The following is a 10,747-nucleotide window of genomic DNA, read 5'->3' as shown; positions in this document are numbered from 1 at the left end:
ACGAACGAACACAATTTTTTTTTCATAAATTTCGAACGAACGAACGAACGAGCAAAAAAAATAATTTTCAGTTTTTCGAACGAACGAACGAACAAAATAATTTTTTACAAAACTTTCGAACGAACGAACGAACAAAACAATTTTTTTTTATATTGTCGAACGGTCGAACGAACGTTCGAAGCCAACACTAGCAAATTGTTATCTTTTGTTTTTTTTTTGTATTAAGTACCATCATCATCATCATTTTCAAAATCGACAACGTCAACAGCGGCTGTAGAGATGGCGGAAAAATAGCAATTCACTTTATTTGATGTGTCTTCGAACGAAAATAATATGGCACAAAATAATACTGATATATATAACGAAATGGCACACATTTTATGGTTTGTTTAAACAAATTCGAAAGATGAATGAAAAAAAAAACTCAGTATTTGATTTACTTGTTCTTTGTCCAGTGATCTAAAGAGTAAGATGTTTTTAACAGATTCTATCAAACGTGCTCTTTGCTCGTCACTTTTTGGGAATATTGCAGCGGCTCCTTCATCTTCGTCTGCATCGTTCTCTGGGTCATAGGTTTCGGCGAACACGGATTTGCGTCGAGTAGCGAATCGATTTACTAAAGGCTCTGAAATGGCAAATGAACACACACAAACACTCCAAATTTAATATTTAGATCAACGAATTCAGAAAAAAAAAGAGAAACACAAATGAAACAAAAAGAACAATAGCAAGCACACAAAATGCACATCAATTTAGAGCACACAGCACTCCTCCGCGAGACAACTAGTTGAATACACACTTAATTGAATTGAGACATGACAGTACATTGAACAAATTGATTGTGTCGATGCAGTATATCAGTAAAGACACAATTTCTGTCTTCATCTTTTTCTTTTTTTGCTGTTCGTTTGTTACGAGAGCCATTCAAGAATTGTAAATCGTTTTACTTATAATTTCTTACCAGAAAGAACGTCATAGTTTTGCATATTTGCCGTTTGCTCTTGCAACACCATTTTCTTGTGAACAAACGAAAAAAGAAAACTAGCACTTTTCCCAACGATATTCCCCAATCACGTCCAAGTTTGAATTATTGAGCTATTCGATCCAATTCCATTTTTTTCAACGAAATCGATCCATACACTTTTCTTTAAAAACGTCGAATGGTTTTTTCCCCCCCGAAACAGTACACTGTTTTGTGCTCCAACGAAAGACCTATCAGAATTGTTTTTTTTTATGCTTTCAAAAAATCTTCTGAAAATTTTGAAATTTCAATATGTTCAAGCATTCTTTTAATATTTTCCTTTTTTTCGATATTCTTTTCGATTAAATTTTCTTTTCACGAATATATTTGTGATTTAAATTTTCTTTTCAAAATGTTATTATCAAATTGGTTTTTCTTCAAAATTCTTTGCTGTGTCTGGTATCACTTGATTCGCTTAGGTGCTCTAATCACTTTATTGTTGCGTTTGTTTCGATTACAGTTCAAAATATTTGCGCCACTGTATTCTTGCCACGCATCTGAATCAATCAACGGTCAAACAAAAACTGATGAGCGTGATAACGGTGGCCATTCCAGTGCATGGATCTTTCACCCCTACCATCATCATCACCATTATCATCCTCACCATCATCATCCTCATCATCATCAGCATTAGCATTTCGTGTATTTGCACACACACACACACACAGGATGATGTGGTTGAAATATGTATATACAAAAGAAGAACGCAGCTGAGAAAGATATGATTCGATTGCTCGTTTCGGTTTGCCTTTCTGCAAATTGGCCGATTTGATCAATTAGGAACGTATTTCGTGCTTCGGCAAGTTTAGAATCGGTGTTGAAATGTAAATACTTGATATGTGTGTATGTTTTTCTCTCATTTTATAGATTAATTCGATTAAATTTTCGTTCCATCTTCAGTAGGGTTGTTTGAGAGAGTGAGAGAGAGAGAGAGGGATAGAGAAAGTGTGCGGTTTTCCCTGGTTCGATCGGTATCAATGTGTGATGCCATGCAAATGAGATGAGAAGAAAAACAACAGAAACATAAAAGAGCATTTTTTCTGCCAATGTGTGTGTGTGTGTAAATAACAGCATCCTGTTCCTGATGATAAACCTGATAAAAACAGGGGGAGTAAACCATATTTTGCTCCCGTGCCGGATATATGCATATATATATCAAGATAGAGAGAAAATCGCAATCGAAATTCAGTGAACAGAAAAATGCCTACGTCCAATTTGCTTCAGCGTGAGCTGAGAACACATCTCTCTCTCTCTCTCTCTCACTCTCACTCTCAACAGAGAGTAGGATGTCCTATGTTCGCAGAACGCACCGTGCTACGTGATTATGTATATGCTACACAATATGATGTTAGGCTAAACACAGCAAATTATTTATAACCATCTATGAAACAATTTAGCGTGAATAAAATACGAATAAAAATAAAGGATGAAAAAAAGGCACACACAAGTCGACAACGAAATGAGTGAAGAAGCGATTGGTGCTCTTTCTCTGGGCTTATATGTCGTTTAAAAATAAATTTTATCCGCTGAAATATACTGATCAAAATCAGAAGCACTTTGGCACACATTCATTTCACTCTTTCTAGTTGGTTGAGGAGCGCTCGCGCTCACAAATGGCTGTGTGATAGCAAATGACTTTGAATCATGATATCAAATGCCTTTGTTCAAAATGTTGATGAGCACACGAACAACTAAGACACAATTTTTATCATTGCGTAGAATTGCAACAACGTAACCATTTTCATTCTTCTTTTTTCCTGGGACGGTTACTTCATTTCGATGTACTCGTTAGAACATTATCAAGCTGCAAAAGTCTAGTTCAAGCAAAAAAAACTGTATTCCAGCTAAACCCTTACTTAAATATTTTTCTCTGCCTGAAATTGTTCCTCTACTCTCTCTCTCTCTCTCTCTCTCTCTCTCTCTCTATTGTGTGCATTCGACGAAAACAATTCAAGCGTTGGTAGTAACGTGCGCGCACGCTTCTTTCGGTTCAATCGATTAAAGCGAGATAGCGAAAAAAAAACAAATTCCGAAATGCAAATTAATATTTCTCCCTCAAATATCATTGAAAAGCCACTCGCTAGACGCATTTGTGAATATTGAAAATGAAAAAAACAAACGAGTTGTGATACAATTTCTAGTCATTTTCAAGGCTTGAACGTGCCTTCAAAAAGAACAACACACACATAACAACAACAACAACAACAACAACAACAACAACAACAACAACAACAACAAGTGAATAGAGAGAGAGAAAAAATAGAGAGATAAAGAGCGGGCGAGCGAGAGAATGTGAAAGATATGGAAGGACAAACAGATGTATTCATATTTATAAACGCATATAATTAATGAAGTATAAAATGAAAAGTTTCCAACCGGCTTAGCAAAGTGAATACACACCGAGAATGGCTTGTGCTTACTGAATGTGTGTGTGTGTGTGTGTGTGTGTGTGTGGGGCAGGCATACACACCGCACCACGACTATACACACAACTATCGGAGAGAGATATTCGAAAGAGCGGCCGAGAGCAAGAGCTAGAAATATAAATCATGGCGTATGTAAAGTGTGCAACGTAATCTAAATATTAGTTTGAAACGTATACTTTGGGAGCGAGAAGGAAGTTGGGCATAATTTCGTTGTTTTTTTCTTTCTTCATTTTATTTGCACTGACTGTGCTGCTATTGCTACACCGTGTCATATAAAAGCAAACGAAATTGCGGTTCATTGCATTGTGCGGCACTGCCGAATGAATGGCAACCACACTGAACACTGAACACCGTTTGTAGAAATGTAATCGATTGGATTTCATATCGATTTCGTTTGAAGTCATGTGCGGGAGTGTTGTACGCCGGACGACGACGATGACGACTTGATGAAATTTCAGCGCTATTTTCAACGACGACAACGACGACGACGACGACGACGGCGGCATACATAAATTTATTCAGCAATCGTCCAAAATGAGCAGTCTTTGTGTACTCACTCTTGTCGAATTGCGGCTTTGGAAAATCCACTTTAGAAATGGATTCATACATTCAAAAGCAGCACACCATTTTAGAGACATAGTTACTAAATTTTTCACACATTAACTCCTACAACGGTCCGTTTATTCATGGTGATCCCAACCGAAAAAGCCACAACGAATAGAAGAGCAATGCAAAGCCAAGCGAAATGACGAAGCAACCGAAACGCTTTTATATGCTAACGCACACAAAAAGCGTATCGTCAGGCAGGCAGCTGAAGCAGCAGCAGCATTCAAGACACCGGATGATATTAATTGAACCAAAAATATCGTTGCAACAAATTATTCTAATTCGACTTTCATGAAAAAATGTATTTTTAATGGCGACGTTGTACGTACGTACGCTCGCTGCTGCTGCTGCTGCTGCTGCTTTTTTTTATTCATTTTATATTGGAAGCGCTCATTTCTCTGTTCGTTTAGCTTTGTTATTGTCGACTAACGATAGCTTTGCATTTACATAAAAGGATCGGAGCATTTAGGTGTTCGGATATAAATTGAAATGAAGTGCATTGTCGCACGCGATCCAAAATTGTAAGAATAACAAAACACTCACGGTGTGGTTGGTTGGTTGGTTGGTTGGTTGGTTGGTATATGTTTGAACTCACTCTCTCTCTATTTTATGTCGAACAAACAACAGTACGGCTATTTGCACTATACATGTACTTATATGGAAAATCTATTATTACTACGGTTTGCCGTTTTTTTCTGTCTTTCTTAGTTCTAATAGAAAGTGTGTGCCCCTCATTTAAAACCAGCACGGTATAAAGAAGACTGTGCTGTGTGTGTGTGTGTGTGTGTGTATGACATTGTTATTGGTTTTTTTTCGTGTGTTCTCATTTATAGATCTATTTTAAAGCAGCAGCTCATTGAATATGACAATATTTCGATACATGAACTAAAATATGAATTGGATAAATCACTGGATTCAGCTATTGAAATATCCAACTCTGACGACCGATTTTTACGTTCTTTCTCCCCAGCTACTGTTGCTGGTGCTGCTGTCGCTTTTATTTGCACAATAGAATAGAATTTATGATTTACACGTAAAAGCCATTTCCATTTAATGTTATCTTCCAAGCGAATGCAAAACAGTCATTTCAATTGTTGTTTTTTTTCTGTTGTTTGAATTGCTGTTGTTGTTTTTGTTGTTTGGTTTTGATTTTTTGACGCAGGGTTTCATTTACAAAACATTTATGGCTCTCGTAATAAAACATATAAAAAGAATTCGTTTCACAAATGAATAAAAAAAAACACCGAACAAACTATTCGTGTGTTTAACACATACAAAATCCAGAAAGAATGAGAAAATATAATTTTTGTGCATACATACCCTCATCTAATGACATTATACTTTCATCCGGTGAAGGTGGTACGTCATCATGTGAAATTTTTGATTTTCTATTCTCTTGCAGCTTGGTAAAGAATTCAACGGCATAGTCAATCACATCACCGGGCTGTTCAAGCAAATAGGCTATAGAAAATTCCAGTAAAATATCTCGAAGACTATCAGGAACTTGAATACGTTGCTTGGGTTGATTCGACATTTTAACGAATTTTGTAGGTTGTTGTTGCTTCTTCCCTTTAATTTTGAGTGTTTGTGTGTGCTTTTGTTTCTGTTGTTAATTTAGTTGTTCTATTTTGTGCTTCGTACTCCGTTGAATGCTACATAGAAGAAAAAAAAACCGATTACCAAAAAAAAGAGACAAGAGAATGTTATTGGTTACATCGAATTCGAAAAAAAATAAACACTACTAGCAAGTGGTGACATATACAGCGAAAAAATTAAAGCTTAGATTTGTTTTTACATGCAAATTAAACTGAGGAGGTACTCAAGTCATTCACTCATTCATTGTCGAGGCAACCGAGGGAGAGGGAGAGAGAGAGAGAGAGAGAGCGAGAGAAAAACTCTCAATACATATCGAAAAACAATGACCGTCTTTTTTTGCGCTCGTACTCTCGCCTAATGTCTTGATGAGCGCGCGCGCGTGTGTGCACTTGCTAGAGTCACATTCATAAATTTCGATTTTGAAAACAATGTTTTATTCATACGCTCTCCTCGTCGTTGTTTCTTGTGCTGTTGACAACAACAACTCGAAAAACACTGAAACAAGAGAACCTTTATTGAATTTGTGAAGTAATACACACAAATTATCAGCTCACGTGATTCAAAGTGTCTTTAGTCCGCGCGCGTCGTATTTTGTTTATATGTACCTAGCGCGAAGCAATGAAGAGCGAAAAAAAATTTATGAATTATTTTATAGAGAAATCCAGCCTTCAGATTTAATAGCAGATAATTATAAATTGTGTGTATGGAAACTCCATTTATTTGATTGAATTCGTTCATTCATGAAGTGTGAGACTTCGACTATAGACGGTCTGACCTTTCCGAAATGCAAAAACACACACACACACACGTATTTTCAGAGAGTGCGAGCAAATGTGCTTTTTTTGTGCTTCAATTCTTTTTTGTTTTTTTGCGAAGCATGGATTAGATTCCGAAATTATGTGTGCAACTTTTGTTATGGGCATAAGTAATTTTGGTTTTTGTTTTATTTTTCGTGCGTTTTGCACACGGTTTGTACTTGTCGCATTCATTGCACATGTTCGAAAACTGCCTAATCGAGAATGCATTACATCGAGCACGGTGAATTACGTACGTGTTCTCGCTTTCAATATGGCAATGTTGTGCTTTTTTTTCTGCTTTTCGTGTGTGTCATTTATTTTCTTCGTTCTATCATCGGCCAATATAGAGAGAAAAAAAAACACACAAAAATATTGCACAATAATTCGTGCAAGCATAGAAATGCATCTAAACACCGTCGTTGTCACACTCACTCACGGTACATGTGATTAGTACAGAACTCCAGTGTGCTGAATACATTCCGTAAGTGCGTCAACTTATGAACATCAAGATCATTTGGGTTGCTCGTGTGTACAGCTTTTTCTTGCGCTGCTCTCGCAAAACACAACTGAGTATGTGGGTTCATTGCTAAATGCACGATTCACTAGGCATCGTGTGCAAGTGGTATGTGTGTGTGTGTGTATGTGTGTTTTTTTTGTGCTCTCGTTCGTTTCGCTCGCTGCTGCTGCTGCTCTATAAAATTACATAAAAGCCCACTTTAAATGTCCTGTCTTTTAATGTCATAAACTTAATCCTATTGGAATCCATGTCATAGTTTCTGCTGCCGCTGCTGATGTTGGTGTTGTTATGACATTTTTTGTTTCATCAGCAAAATGACAATTTCATGTTAATTTTCTTGTGAATGATTTGCATCCAGTTATTCGATTTCAATGAAGAAAAAAAGCGACAAGAACACAAATAAAACATCAAATATGAGAGACAAAGAACAAGAGCACAGGTAAAAGTATCAATCATAGTTGAGAGCGAGAGACATTGTTTTAACTAATCAAGCACAACCCAGAGCTAATACCATATAAATACATTGGCAAGTGCACGCAATGCGATGGGAAAAGTGCGTAATGTTGTTGATTCGACCCCGGTCCAGTTCAACTTGTACTTGTTTTTTTAGTTGTTAGTGTTTTTCTTCGTTTTTTTTTTCTTCTATGACTTGGATGTGTGTGTGTGTGTTTTTCTGCTTCTTTTGCAATCTCTTGATTGATTTTTTCGTTGTTGTTGCCAGTGTTTCACTGCACTGTTGAAAGAGTAGGTACAGTTGGGCGTTAAAAGACTTACTATTTGAGTTGTGAACCTGAAAAAAATTGATTGACACATGTCATTTTTATGTGTATGGGATTTATTACTTTTTGTTTCGTATGAAAAACGTCTCTTTGACTCTCGACTCGCTTTTTCAGCAAAGTATATCTTGGTTCGCTTTGGCAATGCTGCCGAATACCCAATTCCGATTTTTCTTCTTTCTATATATTGAAATCGGCACAAAAACAGTAGCAACAGCAGTAATACGCACAAAACAGTCGTCAGAGCTGCCGTCAAATGTTTCATTCAGTGCGCGCGATAGATAAAGGTGCAAAAGATAATATGAAAAATGTGTGTACACACAAAGTAAAGTGAATGATGATGACGAACCGAGAATGGCTCGATTGTACATGCTTTCCGACTTTTACTTCAAATACGCATGTGATATGGCAATACACGGCCCGCGAAGGTGAACACAACTATCGAATTCGAAACGACGGACACATTTAATATATGGACGTGCTAATTGCGGCATGTTTTATTTAAGCTCTCTCTCTCTCTCTCTCTCTCTCTCTCTCTCTCTCTCTCTCTCTCTCTCTCTCTCTCCTATTTATTTATCTATCTATCTTTCACTCCCTCATTCTCTGGTTGGCGTTGTGATTGTGGTTTTCATTGTCTCTGTTGCTTTCTTCTATATTTTGTTTTAATCCCAAGCCTATCTAAACAATTCATTTGACTTGCTCTGATTAAAATATCCGTCTATTTCGAATGGCTGTTGGTGATTTTTTTTTCTTTTTGCTTCATATTTGTCGGTCGATAACAATAATTTTGTGTTGTTTTTCTTCTTAGATAATATTGATTATCTTGGATTAGACTGTGTATCACAACTAAAAAAAGACTGTGTATGCCTGTTGAAAATTGAATTTTATTGTTTGCCGAGGGTGTTAGAAATGTTTTTTTTCTCAATAAAATAGCATTAATAAATTCATTTTGCCACAACAAAATGACACCGAGCGAAATAGAGAGAGAAAATAAAACTCGAACGAAGAAAACCATGAGATCAAACTGAAGCTTTTACGGAATACGAATGAAGCAATTTTGTTTTTTTTTCTTGTTTTCGTTTTTCATCTCTTCGAAATCGCACATTCGAAACTTTTCTAAAATGAGCTTTTTCGAGTTGACGAGAATGTAGACGGGCAAAAGGAAAACAACAACACACGGGCAACAACCATCGAACATTATTACGTCATGAACGTGTCCAGGAAAACTCATCGCCTTGTGTGTGAAAAGCTGGACGCAGCTTATCAATTGCTTGCTTATCAGACATCTTGTTTCGTGAGGCGAGAGAAGCTCATCGTCGTTTTTCATCTTTTTTTCTCTTCTTTTCCCACACACATACAGGTTGCTAAGGTCAATGCTTGCGAGCCACCCTCCACACACATTCTCTCATTTGCTGAGAGAGAGAGAGAGAGTGAGTGCGAGAGCACACGTTCGAAAATCACCCAATATAGATATTTAGTTTTCCCTTCAACATTGATGTCTTGGAAAAATGCATCGACATGATCTTCCTCTCTCTCTCTCTCTCTCTCTCTCTCTCTCTCTCTCTCTCTCTTTTTTCTTCTCAAGTCACACTCAATCTTTTTTTATTCAAACACACGAATTTTTTTTCATTTGATTTTCCACATACACATACACGCACACACATTTTCTTCTTTTCTTCCACACGAGGAAAAAGTTAAATTAATGATTCTATCAGAACTGAATGACAAATTGAAAACATTTTTTTTTAAATTCCCACTGAAAAACTTACTAGCTTTGCTTTGCCAAAATTAAACTACTTTTTCCAGCAGCTCGAAAACGTGCAAATGGTTCTGTAAATATTATCCGAAACGTTCATTTACGAACCAAAATAAAATTATTGTCCACCAGTAAATTTCTGTACGTGCCGTGGTTATGGTCGTCGTCGTCGTCGTCGTCTTCGTTTTCTCACGCAAAAGAAAATCTTAAAACGTTCCAAATTTTTTTGTTGACGCGTTGATTCTTTTTCTCCAATTCAATTAATTTTTTCTCAAATTCAACAAAAAAAGAACTCTTTTACTTGATTTTTCACTTTTCTTATTTGAATTTTTATAGAACAAAAAATCAATATCCAGGCCTCTTGATTAGGCTTATTCTCTCACTCACTCACATCAATTCACCCAACGAACGAAAAAAAAAACTCTCTGTATTCATATATACTCTGTATATATATATGGTTCGGCTTTCAATGAAAATTTCTTTTCTATTCCAATTGCATTTAAAATGATTTTTCCTTTATGATATTCAACTATTAACACTATATCCGAGTTTTTGGTTGTTGCTCTTTTTTTTATTCTGCTGCTTTTCGTGGTTTTTTTCTAATAAATTTTTCTTTCGATAAATATTCTTTTACATTTATGAGAGCGCGAACATCACAATATACCCGCCTATACGACCGCAATCAAAATTATTTTTTCCTTTCCTTCGGATTTGACATAGAGAGAAAAAAATCGAAAATGGCTACTATCACAGACAGTGTAGCCTCAAAAGTTTTTTTTTCAGCTTCTTGCTATATTGGCAGTGGAAATGTCGTGTGCGAACAGAGTGTAAAGTGACTTATAGAGAGTACGTACAAGTACATAGACACACACGCGCAAATACAGTGTGAGAGAGTAACACATTCACGGGTTCTATTTTTTGCTTGCTTGTTCGCTCTTGCTCGCTTGCTCACACCAATAATCCACTCAACAACTGTCAATACTGCTGTTGCTGATTCGCTTTGCTTGAGTATTTTCGGGTAGCAGTTTCAAAATCTAGTACGTAACTAATTTTTTCGTCAATGATTCACGTTCCAAGCGGAGATTTTATCAAACAATTTGAGTGATTTTTCTTCTCATTCAATGGCATTTTATCATAATATTTGATTCATACCAATTTGTTTGTAGAATCATTCAAAATATCAGCACTCATTAGATTGTCATTATAATTTTGTCGAATGGTTTGAATATGCAGCCAACTTCGTTCTGGATGT

General features: G+C 36.4%; 1 protein-coding gene across 1 annotated transcript in view; it reads right to left on the bottom strand.

Annotated features, from left to right (window-relative positions):
* LOC129575115 (cAMP-dependent protein kinase type II regulatory subunit) overlaps positions 1-10,394 on the bottom strand; it is a 14,745-nt gene extending 4,351 nt beyond the window's left edge. The window contains exons 1-3 of the mRNA XM_055458043.1: positions 9,509-10,394; positions 5,374-5,705; positions 396-625 (exon numbers count right to left, since the gene is read on the bottom strand). Of these exons, the coding sequence (XP_055314018.1) occupies positions 396-625; positions 5,374-5,587 (444 nt within the window). The 5' untranslated portion in view covers positions 5,588-5,705; positions 9,509-10,394. The remainder of the gene's footprint in view (positions 1-395; positions 626-5,373; positions 5,706-9,508) is intronic.
* Positions 10,395-10,747: the final 353 nt, after the last annotated feature.

The sequence above is a fragment of the Sitodiplosis mosellana genome, unplaced genomic scaffold, assembly GCF_009176505.1.
Source record: "Sitodiplosis mosellana isolate CC-2019 unplaced genomic scaffold, AAFC_SMos_1.0 Smas_scaffold_6166, whole genome shotgun sequence".
Taxonomy (NCBI): Eukaryota; Metazoa; Arthropoda; class Insecta; order Diptera; family Cecidomyiidae; genus Sitodiplosis; species Sitodiplosis mosellana.
Note: the sequence above shows the minus strand (reverse complement) of the source record. Positions and strands in the feature narration are given on the sequence as shown.